This window comes from Apteryx rowi, unplaced genomic scaffold (genome assembly GCF_003343035.1).
Source record: "Apteryx rowi isolate R43461 unplaced genomic scaffold, aptRow1 scaffold_16, whole genome shotgun sequence".
In the NCBI taxonomy this organism is placed as follows: domain Eukaryota; kingdom Metazoa; phylum Chordata; class Aves; order Apterygiformes; family Apterygidae; genus Apteryx; species Apteryx rowi.
Genome location: NW_020447863.1, coordinates 4,963,208 through 4,988,093, shown reverse-complemented (window position 1 = coordinate 4,988,093; position 24,886 = coordinate 4,963,208). Strand labels below are relative to the sequence as shown.

Sequence of the window (24,886 nt, the reverse complement as noted above, 5' to 3'; positions counted from 1 at the left end):
CCACCTTCGCTTTGGTATCTGTGCAGGTCACCCTTTATGAAATGCTCTCAAGCCCTTATGTAGAAGAGAAGTATAAATTACTACCGCTCTGAATCATTTGATATTTTAGGAGGGTGTTGTTCCCTTTAAACGCAATGGATTTGTACCCTCATCTCGGCGGGTCGAATGCGTCTGGGGGATTTGCTTGAAATCTGATATCCAGCCCAAGCATTATGATAAAGTTAACTCTTGTTTATTCCAGTGCTCAGCAATAACCAGGCTGCTGGTAACCCCGTTCGTGTTGGCTAGGTACATTGCCAAGACGTGGTGAACATGTTTCCTGCTGAGATTTTAGAGTATCCTTGCCCGTTTTGGGCCATACAGAGCCTGGGCAAACAAACTTTATAGTCCCTAGCGAATTGTGCCAAGAGTCAGGTCGGAGATCTTTCTGCCCATGGTGTAGGAGAGGGGCTCTGAAGGAAGCCACCAGGTTCCTGCAGAGCTGCCCCGAGACCAAGATCCTGAGACGGCATGTAGGGAATCTGCTTTCCTGTATCGTAGCAAAACAAGTCTTGGGGAATGCGTACCGCTAAAAGGGTGTCAGGCTTTGGACCTGGGGCAGGGCAGGAAGTTAGCAACCTCAAGGTTAATCCTTGTGATCTTTGCAGTCTTCACCCTTTTTCAAATATGGTTAGCTTTCTACCCTGCAAGGTGCTTTTCGGAGAAGGGGAAGCTATTTGATGACCACTAATATGTTTATGTGTGTGCAGATAGATATCTGTATCTCAGCACACAGTGGAGTGGTAGTTTTTCTTTATTATATCTCTTTTTAGCTCAGGTTTGATGTATGGGGACTTTGGGGCTTGGGATTATTCATACAGATATTTGGAGAAATGGCCCAGTACCCTGTGTGTTTGTGCTTCTGTAATGAGTGGAGGATCCATGGCTATGTGCAAATAAACCAGACCGTAAAACAAAAACTGAATTTCGGAGTCAGCAAAGCACTTAGGCTCCTGGCTTCCCAGTGCATTTCAAACAGCAGATTTGATTTCAGTGGGATATGCAGGAGCTGAAATAGCTAAGAAGCTTTTAGACTCTTTGAGTCCAGGCCTTAACGATAAAATTGCAGCTTTGATGAGGTGTTTTATTTTTGGCGCTATCCTCTGAGAGAATGGAGGAGAATGGTAAGGAAGGTGGGATCTGCCTTGGAAACAAAGATGATAACTTATGTTTGGATACCTCATTTGAATCTGATCCAGATCAGTCCTGGACTCTTTCTGTTTGAACAAACAACGCCAAGGTCCTAAAAATAAAACTGCAATCTGAGCTTTTGCTTACGTTAAGAAAACCTCATGAGACGTGGTTGTGAACTCATATCGAAGGCTTCAGACTTTCTGTTTGCGAATGGTTGGCAATGTACTGCGCTGTAATTGCTCCTAAGAGGCTTGGCTTTGGTTTCTTCAGGGACAGTGCATTTTGTGTATTGCCCGAGTGCTCAGGCCGATTAATGGTGTTTATGCATCAGTTCAAAATTTTGTCTCAAAGTGCAGTTGTCTTAAGCCTGGACAGAACGGCGTGGCCGTTATCAGGTTTGAATTCTGATAGCTCCGCGAGCTGTGTAGTAGCTGGATCATCATATGCACACAGAAGTCTTGTTCTTATGGCTTTGCGCCCATGGTATGGTTAATGACCTGATTTTCTCTTTCCCCATCTATAGCACCTATCTAATTGCTCATCTGCTCCCGTTTGCAAAGGAGGTGGAAGATTTTACTGGCTTCCATTAAATCCTTCAAGCAGCAGGAGCTTGGGGACTGGAAAAAATTATTCATTGCAAGTGGTTTATTTTGACTGTCCTGATCTCCAGTCTTGAACCCACTGAACTCATTAATTCATAGCGGTATTTTGATATACTGATGAAATTAAACAAACAGATGGTGGACTTTTCTTATGATTTAACTCCTGTTACTAGTTTTGCATCTCTCTGTATCAGCAGAATGAAACTGCGTGCCTTGTTACAAAGCCAGAAGTGGAATAAATCAAGGTGGAGAGAACTTTTTTTCACATAGCTGTTTTAATACTCTGTTGGAAAGCCCACATGTTTTAGGGAGGATGATGAAGCTTTGAGTTGCTGTATTTTTTAGGAACATGTCTAAACTTATCTGGGCAATCACCTCTCCTATTAAAAAAGAGGAGTTTGGAGAGCTTCTGAGTAAAATCCAAACGTGTAAATTCTTTAAAGTGCTATGCTTTTGCATTTGTTTTTCACAATACTCTTTTTTTATATGGTCGGGAAGAGGTAGTGGACAACTCTTCAACTTGTTTTCTGGTCTGCCCTGTCCGTTCCCCTGTGGATCCTCTGCCCCTGGCTCGCAGGTCTGTGGACCGTTTCCTGCCCTTTCTGCAGCTTCCAGATTTGTGCTCAGACAGGGTTCTTTGAAGACTCTTCACAAGTAACTCACGGCAGGGGCAGGAGAGGAGTGCGAATATATTTGTTTTCCAAAGAAAATGATTTTTCTTTGCACATAACTGCAATGTTTCTTTGCCCGGAGCATGAGACAGAATTGTGCTTGGCTTCTCCAAGCAGCAAGTGCTTTGGGAGGTACAGTTGGCCACCCAGCCTCGCTTTCCTCCTCCTGCGCACATGTACAGAAATATGCCTCTGGCAGGTAACACCACAAACCAAAAACACTGTCGAGTTTTCTGATTTCCTTCTACTCTGATTTTTGTTTCGTTTTTCCTCCCCTCCAGTCCTTCAGCGGCTTACCCCCACGTGATGCTTCCTGCTGCAGGACTAAGGACACCTGACAGCCCTCCCAGGAGGTCTGAACAGTTTTTTGCTCATTTACTGACTTGTCAGGCACAAACCTGTCCGTTTAAAGTTTTGTTCTAAAGTTAGTATATAGAACGGAAACTGGATCGGTGGTAAAAGGAAATTGCATTTGAATTTTGTCACAGGGAGATAGTTTAAGTGGGGTTGTGAGAAATAGGAGCTGCTTGCCAGTCACCCGTGCGTGACTAGTGCCAAGTAGGGTATTCGGGAGCTTTTAATGGGTAACTTGAATTTTTATAGCACACCAAGGCTAAAGGGAAAACGGTTTCTCGTCTCTGAGTTAAGGAGATGGGGGGAATCTGAGGGCAGAGCTAAAGGGGAGGATGAAATGAGGCTGGTGTTAATGGAGGAGGAAGCAGGAAGAATTTGGGTGTCTGGATCAATTTACTTGTACCTGGGCAGGGGCCTCTTTCATGAATGGAGGATTTCTCCTGCTATTCTGCTTGGAAATGGGGCTTAATTCTTAAATGTTGCCCTGATTGAAAAATTCCTCTTAAGCGCGCAAGTAGTACCGCGGGAACAGAAGTGCAGTGGTCTGGTTTCTGTTACCCTTTTGAGCTGACAGCTCAATCACTGTAATTCTTCTGGCAAATTTATGATACTGGAAAGTTTTCTGGTCAGGGAAGCTGGGAAATAATATTATTGGAAGGATACGAGTGTGATTAGATTTCAAAGCAACATTTGTATGTGGTGTTGTAGCTGTGAAAGACTGAAGGTGCCAAATTGGAAATAATAGAGTTTAACTTCTAGAAGACTTGCTTGGCTTCTTCCTCAAACAGTGACTAAGCCGCGCAGGAAATCAGAAAAAACAAGGAAAAGCATATGAAAAATTTCTTTTCCTATAAATAACAAACTCTTCCTTATCTCACACTTCTAGATACCACTCTAGATAGCAGTACAGAGTATGCCTCCGTGGCACTTTATTTAAATAATATTTATTTATTTTTTCCCCTGTACAATGAGAACCTCCAGAGTAACTCTTAAGTTATCTATTAAAAAAAAAAAAAGTTATTTAGATAACTCTGTAGTGGATGTAACTGTATCTGTTAGTCTGAGACCTGCTGCTTCAGTAACCAGCTCAGGAGGTTCAGGATTGCAGTGAGCACACGTGCCGTAACTGGAAGGGCTTTGAAAACCTCCTGCCCGTTCCCACGGATGGGAAAAGCCAGCAGTGGACCGGAAGCTCAAGTCACCCTGAGGTTTTTTTCCTAGCAGTTTCAAAGCAGCGTTGGGGAAATTGATGACCAACCAACTGCTTGGGCATGTCTCTAAAAATGGATATAGTAAATATATATTCATCTGTGCTTACGCCGTGAGTGCGCTGGGTGATCTGATGGCTGCTCGTAATGTGCTTTGAATCAAAGCCGTGCAGAACGGGTCTTATTTTTATACCCTTGCTTCTTCAGGAGTTTTAAGGTTTTGAAAGAGACCTAATTGGGATTTTTTAGGTGACAGTGGAGCTTAGTAAAGTCCTCATAGCAATTTCCCTCTGTTTTTCCACCTACTTGGCTGCTTAATTGCCTCTGGCAGTTGGTGCAACAAGCTGACGAGCCAGTTGCAGTGGCTTTTCTTTGGGGACAGTAGCGCGCTGCAGCAGCCGTGACCCTTAATTCCGTTTTTTAACGAAAGGAAATAGCACCTCTGGTTCATTCAGAGACGCCTCCTTCATGCTGATGAGTCTGTCGGGGGCAGCGAGAGGTGCTATGGAGCCAGAAGACCTCAGCTGTATTTTCTCTTCCCCCCTCAAACGGAAGTGGACTGTGGAAGGGCTGAAGCTGCCGCCCTGCCTTGCTACTCCGTCAGTCGCGGTCTGAAAAATGAGTGTCCCGGCTGCGTTCGCTCACGTTTCCAGCGAGTCGTGTCTAATCCGAGCTCTGGCAGGCGCGTGCGGAGCAGGCACACGCGCTCCTCCCAGCAGAATTTCTCCTCTATCAGCTGAGCTCGGTCTTCGTGCGTTAGAGCTGCGCGCCGGCGGTGTTTCCCCTGGGGCTGAAAGGAAGGGGCTTCTTTCAGGAGCAGGAATTTTCCTGCCAGCCTTTCTGTGCTCTCCCGTACCGGGCTATATCCTCCTAAGGAAGCATGTCGCCGACCCCCTAACTCCTCTCCCTACTTCGTCGTTGTTTATTTGCAATCGCTGTTAGTAAAGAAGAAATTGTGCTTGGACCTGATGGAGCATAGCACGGCTTCTGGAGGCTTTTTGAGCATATTGCAATCGCTCATTCGGTAAGTAGTGCGGCGAGGAGCCTTGCAGGGAACCCGCTGCACGGAGCAGTTCCTGGCTTGCCTTGACCTGCGCGGGTCGCTGGGCAGCGGCAGAGGTGAAAACGGAACGGGACTCTTATTCCCAGCGCCGCCTCCGACTAACTGGTGCCACTTCTGCTCACTCAATTCAAGGACACTAGTCAGGGCTGTCCTAGGGAATGATATATGATGGAAAAGAAGAGCTTTTCTTTATATATAGACTCTGCACTTGAGCACGGGGCAAACCTTTGGGGGTTCCAGTAGCAAGTTATTTGAAAATAATCTTCTAGGTCATTTGGCCTTGGTCCTTATCGGTGTCCTAGCGCCAGGCGTTAATCCTGCCGGAGGAAGTGCCCTGTCCAGCTGCACCGGCGGGCTGCCATATGCAAAGGACAGCTGCGCGTGCGGTTCTAGTGATGTGATGTGCATCTGGTATCTGAGACGCTGCTTCCCGATTTCCAGATGGACTCCCCTGTTCCTCCTCGCCGCCGCAGGAGGCAAGTGGTATTCGGCTCCTGTGTCAGCCAGATAATCAGGGATTTCCCAATCCCTTCCTCCCTACCTCCCAAGAGTGCTCCGGTGTTGATGTCCGGTGTCATTGCAAGCAATCTTCCTTCGTGCTCTGCACGCCGAACACTTGTATTCCCACGTGTTGCCCTCAAAGGGGACAGATCCCCTGTGAAAATGTGCCTGGGATTACCAGAGGCATGTGATCCCCGTTTCCTCTGCGCTGGGACCCTGGCTCTGGTGCCGGCGCTTAGCAGGGGGCCCAGCTCCTGGCTTGGATTTCTTTCCCTCGTCTGTTGTAGCATGAGCCCACACTGGCTGTACGCGAGGCACCAGCGAGTTGTCAGTGAGCAGGATGCGTGCCGCTTGGCAAACCGCCTGCTTCTGCACACAGCTTCCCTTGGCAGTGTGCCCTTGTTTACGTATGCCGTAAGCTGTGAAGAAGTGGCCAAGAACGAACCAACTTCGGCAAGTCGTTGAGAAGTTTTCTGCAGCAGAGTTGCTGGAGTAGTCAAGTCCTAAAGCTATAAGCAGGGAAAAACGTGGAGAAGAAGTCGTCTCTTTTAGTAGGCCAGCTGATACCTGGAGAAATGGAGTGGGTTCAGGCACACTTGCCTTTCCTCAGGATTTTAGGTGGCACAAATACGTTCAATCACAGAGCTGTTCAGGATGCTGGAACAGAGGCAGTCAGCTTTGTAGTCTTGTATAAATGGTACATAATTTAATCTGGCAGTTGATAGGAGATCCCTTTCAGAGCAAGAAAAGTACTTTCATTCCCACCTTACAGATCAGTGCTTTGAAATCGATGCATCTTTTGGAGTTATGTTGCTGTTGACGTTCAGCTGGAAGAAAGTAACATTGCAAGGAACTTGGCCAATGCAAGGACCAGAGGTGATGGCTTGCCAGTAGAAGAAATAATGATCTTTATTCAGGGACCTCATACAGCAAAGTAAAAACAAATCCAGAGTGATTACATCAAATCCCTTTTATGAGCACATGAATGCTGGAATAAGGAGATCCAGTTTTGGAAAAGGTTAAAGGGAGGCAATCTGGTCTGGAGCTAGTCCTGGCCAGTTGAAAATTGCCCTCCAAGAAACGAACTGCTTTAAAGTACTTAACATGTCTTAATGGGTCCACATGATGTAGGCTTTCTCCAGAAAGTAAATTTTATAGTGTGAGGTCTGTCTGTCAGCAAAATCAATATCAGCAAATGACTTGGACACAGGGATGAAGCACACGTGAGTACCAAGCAGAAGAAGCAGATTGTGACGATAGCTACCATCTAGAGGCCTAAAAACAGTGGGCTGCTCTGGCAGGAATAAAATTATAGTTCTTTTAACTTAGGGCACCTTATGAAAAGAAGCAATAGTAGAGCAGGGGAAGGAGAATTTGGAGAGGAAAACTAACTGAGCCCCTTTCTGCTCTTGGATTCCACCAGCACAGATCTGTCATTGAAGTCATTTACACCAATATAACTGAGAACCTGTCTCAAAGCATTTCAGCAGCTGGAGGGGATTTGCTTGGATGGAAAGAATGCGTTCAGCATAGCTCAGCCAAATGACACCTACGGTGGACTTGGCAGCTGTTAGCAAGTATTTATAGGATGTAAACAGCAAGGGGAAAGAGGACGTAAATAGAGCAAACCGCGGGGTAACAGAAGAATGAATGAAAATGGAGCAAGGAAGACTTTACAGCTGCATGCCTTAGACTGCAAAACCTCCCTCCAGGTGGAAGGAACTAACTGAGATGCTTAGTGTTTATTGGACAAAGCTTTTGAAACCGGAGGCTGTAATTTTGCACTGGTAAGAAGGCGATCAGCCTCCGTTTCTAATTTCTCCACTTAGGTAATAGTTTTGCAGGGTGGATAGCGATCCCTCTCCCATTAAGGCAGAGCTGTTTGTAAGACCCACCATGTTGGTTCAGATCATGTGTTTCTGCCTGTGTTCTACCTATCACTTCTTTCTGTCACTTCTGTTCTGCTATATCCTTGTAGGGATGAGAAGTCTGAGCTTGCTTGCAGCTCTCAGGATGCAGGTGCATCCTGGATTTATGTTTTTATGTCTTGTGTTTTTTTTCAGGTTTCTTTTATTTGCCTTTTAAAATTCTGCTGAACAAGAGGTTAGTATTTTTCAGACAATATCCAGAGCAGTTCCAAAATCTTTGTGTGAGCATAGCTAGTTTAGAGTTCACTGCCGTATGGGCATTGCTACTTTGGTCTTCCCTTGTCGTATCAGCACTGAGCTTTATATGTTGTTTTATCACCTGACTCCTTTACTGCTGCGAGATCCTTTCGCAGCTCTTGTAATCCAGGAATCTTGCAGACTTGACTATCCTGAAGGAATTTGTATCATCCTCAAACATTGCCTCCTCATTTGCCCTTTTACTAGGTCTGTGTGCTAAACTAAGTTCCTTCCTTCTGAAAACTGTTTGTCTCTTCTTGCTCTTCATTTTCCATCTTTGAATCCATTATTAATCCATGGGATGACCTGTCCTGTGATCCCAGGATGGCTGAGTTTCTTGAAGAATCATTGGAAAAGAATCTTGCTGAAAGGTCTTTGAAATCTAGCAGTGGTGGGCGTCACTGATTCTTGCTTATCCCATGGTCTTTGGCTCCTTTAGCAGAACTGTAGTAGGTTCTTGATGTGCTGTTCCCTTAAAACCACGCTGACTTTTCCCTCATACGACTTCCCCTCATCACTAGTTTGATTCTTTGCTGTTGTTTTTGTGTCACTAGCTTTCATACTGAAGTCAGACTGGGTGGTCTGTATTTCCCAGGCTCCTCAGGAAGTCTTTCTGAAGCTTTTTTTGCATTCATGACTCTGTTTTTCTGCCATTGATGCTTGTTTAGCAACAGATTGGCAGTTCAGCCCATCCACGCTTGAGTTCCTTTAGAAAACGGCATTCATGTTTTTGTTCTTTCAGTGGCTGTTTGTCTGATAACGTCTTTTCTTTCTTCTCTGCTTGACACAGGGGCTGCTCCCAAGTGGGAGTTATCAGAGCACTGATTGAAGCTGGCATCCCTGTAGACATGATTGGAGGAACATCGATTGGAGCTTTTATGAGTGCCTTGTACGCTGAAGAACGTAGCTACAATCAGATGAGGATCAAAGCGAGGCAGTGGGCCATGGTAAGAACTTGAAACGTGGTGTTTCTCCTCGCAGATGGAGTGCAAGAGCTTCAACGCAAGCCCTAGGACACACAGCAGTGCACAAGTAGCGTCCAAGGAAAGCGCCGCCTTCTGCGCTTCTGTGTCTGTGTGTCAAACAGGGCCCCTGCCTGGCGTAAAGGCAGTGAATTTGAAAAGCTTTTCACCGTCATACTGGCAAGCTGCGGTGATGTGAGCTCCTGAGGAGGGCAAGATCCAGATGCTTGTTGATTTTTTTTTTTTTTTTTAATTTTTTATTTTTTTATTATTATTTTTCCCCCCCCGCGCAAGCTCTAGTCACAGTATGAATGTAGAATTATATTGTTTAAGTGTGTTAGCCTGTGTGTTGTTTCTTTTCTTTTTGTGTGCTGGAATCCTTTTCCTTTCCAACTCTCAACAAATGTGTTTCTCCTTTGTATAATTTTCTCTCTTTCGTTCTCACATGCTGTCATTTTTCAGTGGAACTGATTGACAGAGGTAATCCTTCTCTAAACTAAATAAGATCAAAATGTTTAATTGTGGCCTGAGAATCCCAGAGTGGTGGTACGCTGTGTCAGGAGAAATTTTTAACTTGTAAGAATATGATTTTGTGTGTATTATACATTTAGTTGAACCAAGGTTTGGGAAGGTTGCTTTAAACAGCAACTTCTAGATTGCGTGTGAATTCACTTATTGATAGGATGTTGGGGGGAAAATTGTACTAGCCCCAAGTTACACTAGTTAAAGTTGACGAACGGTAAAGGTTGGCATTATTTCTGGAATTTGCCAGTTACAGTACGATTTCACTTTTGTATTGTTTATATGAAAACCGAGTTTCCATGTTGTTTTTCCTGTTGAAAGGCAAGCAACCTGAGGAGTTTTCCAAGCTGGACTGAGCTCTGGTTCTGCTTACGTCTTTAGTTTTAGGGGGAGATAGGAGCCTGCCTGGCTGTGTTGAGGAGCACCTTGAACCCAAACTGTTCTGCAGTACAGAGTGCTGGAACTGGAAGGGTTTGGGGGGAAGCTTGAGGTTAAGGATATAAGGACAACTGTATTTAATCGTAGCAGAGATCCATTTAGCCTTGGACTCTTATCTCCTGCACTGGTCACTCTCAGATGTGATGTACATGTGCTGATGTAGAGCTGGAAATCCTGTTTTCCTTGCACCTCCGCGATTGCCGCTCGTGAGCTCACCAGCCTAACTGGGAAGCACGTTTGCTCTTACCAGCAATAATTAAAGATGAAACAAAGAAATCTAATCTGTCGATTAACTTTTGAGCACGAGCTGCAAAGGTCAAAGACTGTTTCCCAAAGGGGAGGGTGGGCTCAGCCTATCTACTCAGACTGCTCAGGTGTTTGTACCTTGAAATCCGTAGATGAAACAGTAATTAACCTCTCCTCCAGCCTCTTAGAGCAAAGATTTTGTCTTGTTAACGAAGAATGGGTTTACTTGAGGTTTTTGCGATTTATTCTGACAAATTTGCCAGGTCCACGTCCAAAGCAGGAATTGTTCAAGTGTCTGAGAACGGCCTGTCAAAATGCATCAAAGATTAAAACAAATGAACAAACAATACCACCCCCCAAAAAAAAACCCTCCAGCCCCCCACTGCTCTGTTTGAAGCCCTTTTCACTTTTAATGGCATGCTCTGAGGCCCAGCCCAGCAAAATATTTACTTTTTAATCTGGAGAGAGCAATGGAAACCCTCTCTCCAAGCTCAGCGTCACAGCTAAAGCACAAAGCAGTTTGAGGGACTGTAAATCTCTTTAACGCTGGCTATTCCGAGTTATTTTCTGCTGCACTGTGTTACAGCAACTGTCGCCTGAGCAAGGAGAGCGGCTCCTTTCACCAAGCACCAGCTCTGTAATAGTAGCAGGTGAGATGTGTTAGAAGTTCATAGAAGAGCCACCTGCAAGGACCAGGCGTAGGAGAGGCTGCTCCTCTGAGTGACAAACCTAGCAGATAAGCCCCAAATTCCCCGTGTCCAAAGCTTGCAGGACCGTTCGTGCTGTCCTCCGGAGCAGCACCCCTGCCAAGGAGGATCGGTCCGGCAGGTGCCTGCTGGGCTGGTGCAAGGGATGCTCTGAGCAGTGTCTTTCGGGAAGCCGACATTAAGCAAAAGCACTGGAGCGCTCCATGCTGGAGGATTGGCCAGTTCGGCTGCTCTCGTGCTTGTTAGCTTGTGCTGGTGAAGGTTATTGTCGAGGGTGAAACCTTGCAGCCTAGCTCTTCTTGCCTACGGGGGTATTCGTTTTTGAAATGCCTCCATCGTCATGGGTTAGATAACTCTTTTTTTTTAACCACCAGAATAAATGGTGGTTTTGTCCTGCAGGCATTTGTCTTTCAGGTATTTTTAGAAATCGGCATCTCTCTAGTGGTATACTTGAGGACAGGGGAAAGGATATTTGTAATTCGATGTGATTTCTGGATGATACAGAGGGGTGTGGAAATAACCAGCCAGGTTAGTTCCTTCTGCGCCTGTGGTTAAACAGCAAAACAAAACCCAGCTCTCAGGTTTCCACAAATGGTGGAAACTGCTCTAGTGCTGCTGCATTGGGAGATACTGTGGCTCGAGGAGCTGATCTGGCCAAATTTTTTGTTTTCCTGGCCGTGCATTTCTTTCTGGCCAGCTCAGCTCCTTGAGCTGCCGGCTGCGAAGGTTGCTGCGCCGGCACGGCACGGCGAAGGCAGGATCATGAGCTGTGCCCCAGCTTGGATCACGCTGCTGTCGCACGGTGTCCCGATACTCTTCTCGAACCATTACGTCCGTAATTCGGGGGAAGAAGGCTGCTCTCTGCCCTAGCAGGGCTCTGCCTAAATCCCTGGCACTGGTGGGACTTGGTGCAGGCTGAGGATGGCCGCTGGCTGAGGAAGAGCGTGGGAGGCAGCACGGGACCGCCCTGCACGGCGAAGCAGCGAGGACGGGCGCGATGCCCGCGCGCCGGGAGCCACCGGCGGTACTTTCGCTGGGGACGTCGGAGGGGGAGCGGAGTTAGGTGCAGCGTTTTGTAAATGGCTTTGCATCCTACGCTGTTTTAGCGCGTTCGGATGCCAGATCTTCCTGTATAACAGCAGATACAAGTACAGATCTGCGCAAACAAACACAAACTCGGAGATGAGTGGGCAAACGTTGCCAAACTATATTGGCACGAGCAGCAGGCAGGATGCGAAGGGAAAGATACCTCCAGCCCTGCGGAGAGCCGAAAACTAAACTGGTCCCAGCCCCTCAGGTGAAGGGAGTCTCAGTTACCATGGCTTAGCGCTGCTTCGGGCAAGGCGAAACGTAATATGAGGCAAAGCAGCTTTAAAGTGCACTGCAAATCTTAAAGAAATCACAAGTTAATTATGGACTACGTGTAAACGGATGTGGAACTGTTTCGTCTTATAAATGTGGTGGATAAGGCGCAGCAGAGAACCTGCTTTGGGTGTCTTCCAGCCTGGGGATGCTGGAGGACTGCAGCAGCCTGCCAAGGTGCTCGCTGCTGGCGCTCGCTGCTTTTTAATTGCATTTTAAAAACTTCCTCTACCTTTTTTTTTTTTTTTTTTTTGGTTTTATTCATTTTATTTTTTTATTTATTTATTTTTAGGTTTCTCTGCTTACAAAAATTACGTCAGGCCAGCCTGGTTTCCCTTTGTAAGCCAGCTGAAGTATTTCCTCTGGTGGCCTTTAAGATTTGGTATTTGAGATCATTAACAACAGGAGATGAAAATAATTGGGCATGGTTGTATTAAATCTTAAAAAATATAAAACTGCTGTATCAAAAGGTACAAGTAAAAACCTATTTTCATGTATAGCTAGGGCTCACAGAGTATTATTTGGGCTGTTGAAATTTTACCCCGAATCAAGCATTATGATTTGGGAATGTCAGATAAGAGGTTGCACACGAAACCCAAGTGTGTCTGTTGCTTTGCCGCGTCCCATTAAGCCACCAAACCACCCTATTTCTGTCCTGTAGCAACTGTGTGAACAAATGATTATGAAGACGGCATGTTAATGCTATGGGATCAAAACATCCAAAACTGATTTTAAACATGCATTTCTTTATTCCATTCTTTACCTTACTCTAAGAGATGGCTAAGCTTTCTTAACCTTCCAAGTATGAGTTCTTTTTTTCTTCATTTCTTAGATTTCTTAATAACTTACCTTCAAACCTAAACTTCCAGCATCTTGCTTTTGGGATCAATATATCCATCTAATGCAGTTGATACGACACTGTCACTGTGAATTATGCATTTATTTTGTCTTTAACATATTTTTCATTGCAAATTCCTTTGCTTGGTTCATTAAAGCTTCATATGTGAACACTGAAAAGGCTCTGAAAGCAGTTCTGGATGCTATTTCAAGTACTTTCTAAAATATTTAATCTGTCTACAATTTTTCTAATCTTTTCTTGCAGAAAGTTTTCCCTGTAACCTTGATGCTTTTTTTTTTTTTTTTGCATTTTGAAAAGCACTGGGAGCGTCCTTGGTTTATTGACCCCAGTTTACAACCTTTCTGCATCAAAACACAAAATAGCCAGAGGTCACAATTCGGTTTTCTCTATCGCCCCTCATCACGGCTGCGTCTCCCTTCCTCGCTGAAGTCGCATTATACCATGGGGTAGCTTTAAAAAATAATTTTATTATCAAAAGTCTTTATTAAAAGAAAGCTTACGTTGCAGCAAAGCCGTAGCAAATGAAATCGCTGGGGAACGTTGGTGAAGAATTGCAAAACACCCGCTCTCCTCCGCGAGAACCGGTGGTGCCGCCGAGGGGCTGCGCTCCCCGTTGTCGCTCCCAAGGGACCCGAAGCCGCCTTTTTCCCGGAGGCGAAGACGTCGCCCTTCGTGCTGGTGGACGGCAGAAGCCATAAGGCTCCGGCTGCCTTTCCAAAGGGCGATTTTTTTTTTTTGTCTTTGGCTTCGCTTATCTGGCGGAGGGGAGGGGGTAGCAGCTATTCTCGGCAGGCTGAGGGAGGCTGTTTGCCATCAGCATCTGCGAAAAGGGCATCTTCCGAATCGGAGAAACGAGAATATGAAGAACTAGCCATTAATTAGAAGCTTTTATTTCGTGTGCAAGACTGCTGCGGGCATTAATTGCATGGAAAATGTAGAGGCCCAGCAGTATTAAGATCATTTACCTGATACATGGGGCTGAGCTGGAGACACCTTCCTTTGGCATTAAATAACGGAATTTTTGTAAATTCCTCTTCCCCCCCGAATTAATCGCTCCTAACTACTGTCGGAGACAAAATCCTTGCTTTAAGTATGAAACTAATTCCGTTTAACTCTGAAGCTGTGAGGAGCGTGTTTGTAATGGGGTTGACATACTGTCCTCATCCCATCAGAGTGGAAAATGAGAAGCTGGATGAAGTGGGCAGATTTGCAAGCACCAAGTTTCCTGTTTATAGACTTTTTTTTTTTAAGGTTTGTTGGGTTTTGTTGTTGGTTTTTTGTTTTTTGGGTTTTTTTGTATGTGTGTGTGTGCTTGGTTTTATCTGGGCAGATACCTAAGAAGTGTAAAAGCAGCTGGCCGTGGCAATGTGGGCTGATCCGGCTCTGCTTTAAATCACTGCTAGTGAAAAGCCAAGGCCAGATGTTGATCACTTTAGTAGATGGCAGTTTTGGAGGCTGTCACATGCAGCAGCGCTCTGGCTGCGTATGGCACTGTGTTGTCTGTCGGGGCGTCTGTCTCTTAAAATAAAGAGACCATGTAGAGGGATAAAGTATTTCACCTAATAGACATACTTTATCTAATAAAAACCTGTTTAATTGTGCAAGAGTTATTATTATTATTGTTATTTTGCTTCTATTTTGATTGACTATGGCGTAGTGTATTCAGGCATTGAATTTTGCTAGGATTTGTCAGGTACCGCGAGCAACACCGTGGTTATGGAGCAAATAACAGGGGCTATAACGCTGCTTGGGCTATCAGATTAGTTCAGGTATTTTCTTCGTTTTCATCGCGTAGGTTAGTGCAAAGATGTAATACAACCTGAAGTGGAAAAAAGCCTCAGTGGAAAGTCTAATTACGGTATATGGATGTTACATTTGACAGTGCCTGCCCACTGTTATGTAATATAATAGATATCTAGGCTGCTTTAGGAAACCTAATGTTTTTTAAGTCCAGCTTATGAAGAGTGCCCACTTTAGTGCTTGCTACCAAGCAGCAAGTAAAGACCCCAGTAACTGACTTTGGAATGAAAAATAGTTTTACATTAATATATAGAGAGGATGTTTAAACCTCTTTGAAGTGAGAATTAATTCAACTTGTTGTAGCCCCGAAGAGTCACATATATGTTTTTTGTAAGTGCTTACACCAAGGCAGATAAAGGATTTAAACCTGGGATAGAAAGAAGGCATGATCCAAAAAATGAGAACAGATGTACAGATTTTTACATCAATTCTTATGTTACAGATTTATAATTTCATTTCCACATGGGTAAACTGCACATACAATGTGAAAAATTTTTAGATGTGCTGAAGTTTCAGCTTAACAGGCTTATGAAGCAGGGATAACTAATATCTTTGTGTATAATTAAAAAAAAAAAGTCAAGAATTAAATTCATGTGCATTTGTTAAGGCAGAAACCTGGGACCATGTGCACTGTTTCAGAGTGAAGTTTTGTTTTAAGGGTAGAAATGAAGTAATGCAAATGCACACTATTCCATAGCCTTATTACATATTGTCTAGGAAGTTTGTTTTTTGTTTTAAATTTATGATGTCCTGCAAGGAGGTACTGGTTGTGGTTGTGGGTTTTGTAGCTCTATTTCTGTCCCCTTGCCAATTTTTGTGCTGCCGATAGCAATGCTTCCACCTGTTTGCTGCTAGAATCTGCAATATGATGTCTCTCAAATTGCATATGAATACTGTTAATATGGATTCTTGAATATATTTACCTTTGAAATATTTCTCTTCCTTTTAGGATATGAATTCAGTGTTTAAGACTATTCTAGACTTGACATACCCAATAACCTCAATGTTTTCTGGAGCGTCTTTTAACAATGGCATCAACAACATCTTCAAAGATAAGCAGATAGAGGTAGGTTGCTTGTTCGGTTTCTGTACGGTAAATGGTTTCCCTGTATTCTGGAGTAACAGAAATATCTTTCTTCCGTGCTCGTAGTAGATATGGGGCTCTGGGCTGATTGACCTCACGTTACAGCTGTGAACATGATGCTACACGAATGGGGGAAGGAGGCTCTCCTTTCGTTTTAGTGGCTTTGGAGAGCACGCATGGAGAAGATCGTTTGTTTTAGCTGCTTCTATTCTGTTCGACAAAGGGATCTAGCTGTCTGAGGGCAGAAGTAAGGATTGTTTCACTGCAGTAGAATTGCTGAGGTTATTTTATCATTACTTTTCTGCAAGTCGGGTTTAAGAGACCCATAGGGCGCTGCAGAAAAAGGTCGTTAGGAGAGCAGCAATGTTTTTTGAAGATAGAGTGAGTTTTTATGAGCAGTCTATTGAAAACTGAAATAACGTCAAAGATTCTTGTCTCATATTTTGTGCCTGGTGACCTTTTGTAATTGCCAGATGCTGTTCAGGCTACCCGAACTGATAGCTGCATTCAAAACCCCCGCTATCCTTCCTGCAGCAGTAGCAATTTATAAAGCACGTTATCAGTGGTTGTCTTCCTAGGTGACCAAGTTTAGAGAGGGCTTGGGTAGTCTTGCAGTCTTATTTAATTTGCAGTCTTAACCAAATTATTCCTGTGTCTGGAATCCTCCTGACAAAAAGTTATTTTGAATAAATATGTTTAAAATATATAAATAGTGTTAATTTGCTTCATAACCTAAAACATTCCCTACGTAAATGCAAGTATGAAAGTAAGTGATTGATCATCATATGTGGCTTAAAATAGCGTTTTGCTGGGGAGAGTGGATGGTGTTGGAAATGAACAGGTTTTAGAGTGAAAGTCCTTTGGGATTGGAATTACTTTTGTTTTGTTATTGGCACAGCACCTGCCACACTGTTAGTTCCTTAATCATGCCTATCCCTTCCGGAGTCACTTCAACTCCTGTATTTGGTTTAAGCACGGCCTGACGGGAAAACACGTGGTTGTCCGATGACCAGAACAGCTCTTCTCTGCTTGGTTTGACGTGGCTAAGGAGCAGAGCACTGAGAGCTTCCAGGTGGTGCTAAGCCCCATCTTCTCTCAGTTAACTTGGTGGGAACGGTGGACCCTTCACTTGTGGGAAACGCATGGTACAGTGCAGCGTGGGGCCTTAGGAGAACGCTGCAAGAGAGCTTTGAAAAGAAGTGAATGACAGGATGGAAGAAAATCTCTGAGCTTAGGTGGCCCCTGCTTCTCCTGGCTTATCATCACTCCTTCTGGTTTCCGCAGCCAATATGTTGTTCTTGCCTTCAAGATGCAGCAGATTTCTTTCCTACGTTACGACTTAGGTACTGCAGCTGTAACTGTATGATCTGTTCTGACCTTGTGGTCTCAGGAAGGAAATTGTTTTGTCCAAGAGAAATCCGATTCTGAGGCATACAACAGCATCTCGTTTGTGAGTGTGTGTGTGTGTGTGTGTGTGTTGAGTGTCGTAGGCTAAACCCTTCAGTCTGTGCCTGAGGATGTCTTTGTGCAGGAAGTCTGTCATCAGATAAATAGAGAGAGATGTTATGTAGCTCTGGAAGGAAAGAGGCAGCTGCCCCTTAATCGCAATTCATGTACTTAGTATTAGTTGACTGGTCATGTCAGCAGAGATGGAAAAAAAGATACCCTTTGTTGCGTTATAAGATACCCTTTACACTTGCACTGAAAGCTGTGCAAGTATAAAGGGTATCTTATAAAGTAACAAAAAAGCTGAACTAAGAAGCACTGACCCTTGAAGAAATGTTTTCTCGAAGTGTCCAAACTTCTAGTACAGCTTTTTTTTGTCCTTTAAAATCACTCTAAATGGGCACCTGTATTTTCTCAGCAGTTGGTGGGGTGGATTGGGGGGAAGGGGGAGACCCACACAATATTTTCCAACCGGAAAGATATATTTACAAGAGTTAATTACAGCTTTACAAACACAGGTTCTGTTTGGATGATTGGCCACAACTGCTCCATCCTCAGAGTATCCAAGCTGATTGTAACAGAACTTTCTACCTGTGGGGTTATAGTCTTTGTGGTCCTATAAAACGCTTAAACTCAGGAGACACTGGACCAGCTCCTCCTTTTCCTACCTGCGGCTGTGAGATGATGTGCCTGTGCTTCTCCTGCATGCCCTCATCAGTCTGCTCCGTTAGAGCTAGGAAGTCTAACCACTCTACACTGTACTGTTATTTCTGTCATTGAATGGGAGGTTTCTGTTTTCTCTTAAACTTGCTCTCTGACAACCCTTGCAATGTAGGTGTCTTCTGATTCCCAGCAGTGGTGTTTGTGGGGTAGCCCTGGTTACCAGCAGCCCCCGTGACTGCTGCTACAGGTGTCAGCAGAAGACATTTCAAGAGAAAAAATCACGCATTCTTTCAGGAAAGCATGCAAAAATCCAGGGCAGGGTGCTTGAAACGTATTTTTCACGAAATACATCTGTTCCTCCTCTGAAACTCTAGGGGAGAGAGGACAGAATCAAGGTGCTTCCTGAGATCCGCAGGAGAATGCCATTTGCTCCTCCTCTGCCAGTGAAGAGCATAGTTACAGAAATTTGGTGTCTTCATAGACTTCCAGACAAGTCACTGTCAGCAGAATAGGACTCATCCTTCTATCTCATACTCATAAGCTTGCTTTCTCAATTCAGAGCCTTAACTCTTCAGCTCCTAGCAGATGACACTGCAGTCTTCCTCTGAAAGAAGCAGGAAGGCACCAGATCAGAGTATATATTGCAGGGGAGCACCAAGCTCTAATTTTTGTCCCCATGCCACGTATCTGCCAGAAAGACAAAATTCTCTTGCAGATCATCTCAGTTGGAGGTTCAGGTGTAAGGAATCACAAAGAAGAGTTTTATCAAATCCTGTTCCAAACTTGAATAACTCCCTCTCCCCCAAAATAAACAAAACAAAATCTAACATGTTTTCTGTATTACTCTGTGGCAGGTCTTGTTTTGTTTTCCTTCAGGCATGTGTTTCCATGAATATGAAAGGAAGCCTCAGATACGCTTCTTTCCCTGTTCCCCCATATTTGCTTAAACTGTGGTTGATGCACGGAGTTCCACAATCATCAGAATGTCCTTAGCGCAGAGAGGCACCCTAATATGCCTGTAGTCACACTTTCTTCATCCACCCTCCTATGGCATTTATACCAGATGGGATTGTAATACTTCTGCAGCATCTGTTAGTTCTCCCAGTTCCAGCCAGCAGCTTTGCAGAGCTGCTTCAGAGATTAAGCTCACTAGAAAAAAGCTCCTTCTTGGCAATTCAGAATATCTTATTGAACAGCATAAAAGCTTATACCAGAAATACAGACCGACCAAAAAAGGAGTACTTCTGAGCTCGTACTGACAGCTGTAGTCCAAACCCTTTTTGACATGAATTTAAGGCACATCAAACCCGTGCCAGAGAAGGCCCAGACAGCTTGTCCCATGAAAAGAGTGAGAGGCTGGCTGGAAGGGGAAGCAAGTTTGCCTTTTCAGTCGTACTTCAGCTGTGCCTGATTGACACACAACTATCAGCTCTTGTTCTCTAGGTATAAGTTCAGTTTATTCAAATAAGTCCTCTTTGCAGGCTACCATTTTCACTAGACACCATGAAGACTTTCCAAAACTATCCTTTCTCCAGTGATCTCCTATGCAGTTGGGAGGCCAACCTCCTGTTCAGTTTTTCCGCTAGTTGGATGTGAGTGCAGACATTGCGGAAACCAAAATGTGAACTTCCGCTCCCAGGAACAGAGCTTGTTGGTTTTGTCTAGCCCCTGATGAGTAGACTTGTAAAGGATTTAATTAGGACATTCTTTTTGTATGTCACCCTGCTTATTAGGTGGATTATGTTCCACACTCCTCACTAATTGCTATTTTACCCTGCAGTATCTTAAGCAACTTCTGGGGTCGTCTTGAAGATCTAGCTTGGAGTCCTCCCTTCCTGTAGGTAATGCTGCCAAGTTTGACATTGTCCCCTTTGACTCTTTAGGCAACTTTGGGCTTCAGCAACATTGCTCTGCATCTACTGCTGAAAGGACCCCTAACTTCAGCACCATAATGTTGTCCCAAATGATACAACTTGAAAGTCATTTAGACTGGAAAAACATTGCTCAAAGAGAGTCATGGCCTACATTTTTTCCCCCTTTTGTCTTGGACTCTGGTGTTTAAGGAAGTGAGGCAAGGAGGATGCTGCCCACTACACTCTTAGGTTGAGGACATGGGGATCTAAGTGTTCAGATGCCCATCCATGATGAATGCAATTATGAAAGACTTGCTCTGTGTAATGGGTAAACACCACCTTGAGCAGAAAAGATTGGGTAAAATGCAAGAATGGCCATACTGGATGAGATCAAATGTCTGTCTAGCTTAGTGCCCTGTCTCCAGGAGGGGCTAAAAGCAGGTGCTTGGAAAACTGGATAAGAAAAGAGCGCATTAAAGGTGAGCCTTCTCTTCACGTTGTCCTCCAGCACTAAAAACTTAGGGATCTCTTTTGATGAAAGTACCATCAGAACCCCAGACTTCATCTGAAAAAACAATGAATATCATAAAGTAAACTTCTGGTTTTAGTGATGAGGTTCTGTACTGTTCTATGTGCTGAGCAGTCTTCTGGAACAAGTATTTTTTGCTGTTAAGGAAAGAAAATAATGGGTTTTGTCTGTCTTGGTTCTGCGTGAAGTGTTTGCGTAAGGAAAAAGATTGTGAACCTAAACACAGCTATTGTTTTTCTCCATCTGTGCAGGCGTTTGTGTTTAGCTCTGTCTATCAAGATGCAGAAGTTGTTGCTTCAGCTCCCATGTTAGACATGGGTTTTAGTTTCAGTGCAAGGATACAGATATTAGTAAAATTAGGACTTCCTCTGTTGCAGGATCTGTGGATTCCTTATTTCACAATCACAACTGACATCACTGCCTCGACCATGAGGGTCCACACGGACGGTAAGTGTGTGCAGACAGCTTTCTCCAGTGGCAGGTGTTAAAGACTGATGAAATATGATTTTGCTTGTCTTTAAGTTTGCCTTTCCTTTCATTTCTCCCTCTGCTGTTATTTACTGAGCACCAGACTGTGGTTGCACACAGGTAATAAGGAACAGAGCTGTTGGGAAGAAATTAAATGAGATAGTGGAGTCACTGTTTAGAAAACAAATGAGTCCATCGACACCATTCTGTTTCCTTAAAACATGCCATGAAATGCAGGAATTTTTAACCATAAATCAGAAGTAATGCAAACAGGGCATTTTAACATTCAGATTCCCCATAAATGAAGATGTATTCCCAATAAAGAGACTCCTGTGCCTGAAGCAGAGAATGGGTTAGAGTCTCATTTGTGTCCAGTCCTCTTTTCTTTTCTTTTTTCTTTCTTCTTTTTTTTTTTTCCTAGCAGTATTTGTGGGACCACAAAACATGTGGAGTTTTCATTTTGTTTTGTTTTTTAACTTTGAACTGTAATTTACTTTACACTGACTGATCAGAGGAGAAAGATCTGAGCTGCCAGCACTGATGTCGGGATGTGGTGGCAGCCCTGTGAGACACTTGCTTTAGCTTTTGGCTGGCTATTTTGGGTTAATGGTGCAGTGACTCAAGCTTCAGTGAAGATAGTACAAGCCTACCAGGTGCTCCCAATATTTCTTTGAGTAGCTGAAGCCTTTGCTACCATGTCTGTGATGTTTTATCTTTTGAGCTGGCTCAGGTAAGACTATCTATTCCTGCAGTTAAGGTGTGGGTCACAGGACCGTTAAATTATACTGGCACCTGGGCTTCATTGATTTAGGACAACCAAGGGAGCTAAACAAGCAGAAAAAGTTTCGTCTTTTTTGTAGGTTTTGTTTTGTGCTTCCACAGAGGTTAAAGCCGATTTAAATCGGGAAACGGCACTCCAATCCAGCTAGTTGTCCCTGCTTCTTCCTTTAACTGGCAGTAGCACCTGTGCAGCCAGGAAGCTGATGTGATCAGAAATGGATCAGGCAAAAAAAGGCCTAAAATGTGAAGTTGCAGGAATTATTGGCGCACATTAATGTGCAGCAGGGCTGTGCAGAGGATGGCTGGAGTAAGACAGGGATGGGCAACGGCAGCCTTGACTTGGATCAGCATAAGCTGCCACTGAAGCCCACTTCAGTGCAATTAAGAGTCAGGCTCACATGCGTAAAAACCAAAACACTGGAGCAGCTAAACATGTTGTTAATTTGAGTGTGTGCTAAGGTGCATAGATTACTAGTACCTTCCTAATGAGTCTGGCCTCCGTTCTCAAATCCAGCAGGCTTGTAGGGTTGGGTAGACCCACCATAGCAGAAGGTGGACAGACCCAATGTTGAGCTTTCACCCATCTTTCTTGAGCTGTGAGGACTTTCAAGGCACCTGGATCACAGCTCATTGTAAATGCAGGTTTGGGACATGAAGACACTGCTGCAGTGTGCTCTTCGGGACATGACCAGTTCCTTCTGGAAAGCAGTGTGAGCAACGTGGAGCAGCACCCTTGAATTAAAAGTGCCATCACCCCTGTGCCATCCTGTCTGGAGACCGCTGACTGGTTTTGCTAGTGCAACGTTGGTTCCATCACTGTTTGGCCCTTTTATTACTCTCCTTTTCTCTGCAGTATCTTTAGTATCAAGCCCATTTTAAAAGACAGCTGAAATCTTGCTTCCTTTAAGCTTCAGGGTCAGTTTGCCTACTGCGGATAGCATCTTAGCAGAGAAAGAACAATTCTTTTCTTAAATAGAGTTCACCACGTAGAAATGCTCAAAGTGTAACAGCTTTGAGTTTAGCCACGAGTCGTAAGGCAGGGCTGTTTGCTTCAGAGCTCCCTCACCTAGTCTGCAGAGAGAGGGTAAAGACAGAGGTGAAGGCTTTCCTCCTTCATCGTGGTACACCACGTGGCAGGGTGGCATGCTGGTCTGACGGCAAGACTCTCCAGCCCGGCTCACTTGTGTCCGCGGGCGGCTTGGCGTTGTTGGAGGAGAGCTGCAGGAAGGCTGTGCTCTTCCTGCCTTAAGAGATGCAGAGAAACATCTGATAGCCATAGGAGGAACTGCGTTGATGGTTTGTATAAGTTTGGGCTTTGGCTTTGGATATCAGACTCTGAGAAGAGTTCCAGACAGGTGGCTACGAACCCCGGTTCGCTCCTGAGCGGGAGTCCGGGCTCTTGTGCTCCCGCGCCAGCGTATGCCAGATGGGCTCCTCACATGCCAAACGCCTCTCTAGATTTGCTTGCTTTCTTTGAAACGTAATGAGTTGTCATATTCTCCCACATTTTCTTTTTTCCCCCAAGATCAGTCTTTTTTTACATCTCATGTGGCCTTTGTGAGGGCAGTTGCCTCACTCGGGCAGAAGTTTTAAAATAAGGAGAGAAACTGGCCGGAAAATGGTCATTATTTTCTCCAGACTTCACTGAATGCAGGGGTGGGGAATATCTTCCTCTGCCATTTCCCATCCTGTACTTTTGTCTGGTTTCGTCTGTGGAGTGTAACGCAAGAAGTCAGCATTTTTGAGGGGTAGTTCCAGTTCAACTAGAACCAACTAGAACTATTAATAATAAAAATAATAAAAAGCAAACCTCCTGCCAGTATTGACCTCTGATAAGCAATAGGAATGCTTAGGTTATAATTAGAAGAAGAACCATTATATTTTAAAAAAGAAAAAAAATTGATTCCCAGTTCGCTGGCAAGGGTTGCTGTTTAAAGCACCAGTAGTTAATTACTGAGAGCTGAGCTCACACTACAGTTCTTATTTAATTTTGATATTTTAAAGATTTTCTTCTTGGATGTGATTCTCAGACTCTTTGGGAATGCAATGTCTTTCCAGTTCAGCTGATGCAAATGTTAAAAGAGAGAAATCGGTAAATAAGAGCCTGAAAGCAAAATGTTTCATGGGAAACGGATCCAATCAATTTCTACTTGATTAAACCTTCCGTTTCTAACAGCTTAAGAACAGATTATAACTTTCTTCCTTTCAGCACTATTAACAGAAACGTTCCAAGAACTAAGATCACCACCATGTACTTGCACTGGTTTTACTGAGTGGAAATGTTTATTACAAAGCAGGGAAAGCAGAATTTGGGGCTTCTGCAGTAGGTATTTCTCATGTTCAGCTCCTGCTAAAGTCTGTTTTCTGTGGTTTTTTGTAAAACATAATGGCTTTAGCTGCCCTTCAGTCTGCTTATTCTTCCTATCCCTTTGTCCCCCGGAGAAACCTTTTCCTTTACTTATCAGCATAAGCTCAACAAAGCACTAAAGATGATCCCTGCAGTCAGGCATATGCTGAAACCTCCTTGAAGGCAATGCACATTAGGCGTGTGCTTAAAACTCTTTTTTCCCCCCTAAGATCTTTGTCTGAAAGTGCATCTGAATAGCTTTTTTTTTTTTTTTTTTCCTAGCCAGGATTATGGTATAGAAAATAATAAACTGCTTTAATAACTTTCTAATGGTATTCTCAGGAGAGCATCTATCTCCTGATTCTTTTAATGAGTACAGAAGCCTGCCCATGTTGCTGTTGCAGTAATTTAAGACTGTTGCCGTTCCCTCGCTCTCGTTGCTACAGGTTCTCTGTGGAGGTATGTCCGGGCCAGCATGTCTCTCTCCGGGTACATGCCCCCTCTGTGTGACCCAAAGGATGGGCATCTCTTGATGGATGGAGGTTATATCAACAACCTTCCCGGTAGGTGTACGGATCGGTTGGGAAGAAGTCACCAAGAATGCAGCCAGTCAAACTGCCTGCAAAACCATCTGTGCTCGTGATTACTTGTCAAAAAAAGAGTGGGAAACATTGCAGACACTTTTTATCTCAGGAAGGCAAGCAAGAGTCATTGTTATCGGTTTCCTAGGTGTTTGCTTTACTGTGGCTTTATTAAGACTATATTTATTTTTTGTTACGAAATACTTCCTAGTTGGCATTTTGTGAAAATATAATTGCAAGCTAATTTGGAATTTATTTTAGTGCTCATTGAAAAGAGGACAGAAATTAGACTGTAACCATATAGTCTATCTTTTGAGTTTCTTTTCAAAGAGTATCACCTGAATAGGAAATAATTCTGAGAAAGCAGCAGTATTAACTCTTCAGGAGGGTGGCCAAGCTAGAAATGAGATCCATGGTGTCACTGCAGTTTATGACTATAATTGTGCATAAATTCATAGAGAGCAATCCAAGTTAGAGGCTCCACATCTGAGCGATCTAAATA

General features: G+C 44.1%; 1 protein-coding gene across 5 annotated transcripts in view; it reads left to right on the top strand.

Annotated features, from left to right (window-relative positions):
* PNPLA7 (patatin like phospholipase domain containing 7) overlaps positions 1-24,886 on the top strand; it is a 129,252-nt gene that overhangs the window by 84,484 nt on the left and 19,882 nt on the right. For all 5 annotated transcript variants that reach the window (XM_026059647.1, XM_026059644.1, XM_026059645.1 and 2 more), the window contains 4 exons: positions 8,528-8,684; positions 15,583-15,699; positions 20,586-20,655; positions 24,250-24,366. In XM_026059647.1, the coding sequence (XP_025915432.1) occupies positions 8,528-8,684; positions 15,583-15,699; positions 20,586-20,655; positions 24,250-24,366 (461 nt within the window). The remainder of the gene's footprint in view (positions 1-8,527; positions 8,685-15,582; positions 15,700-20,585; positions 20,656-24,249; positions 24,367-24,886) is intronic.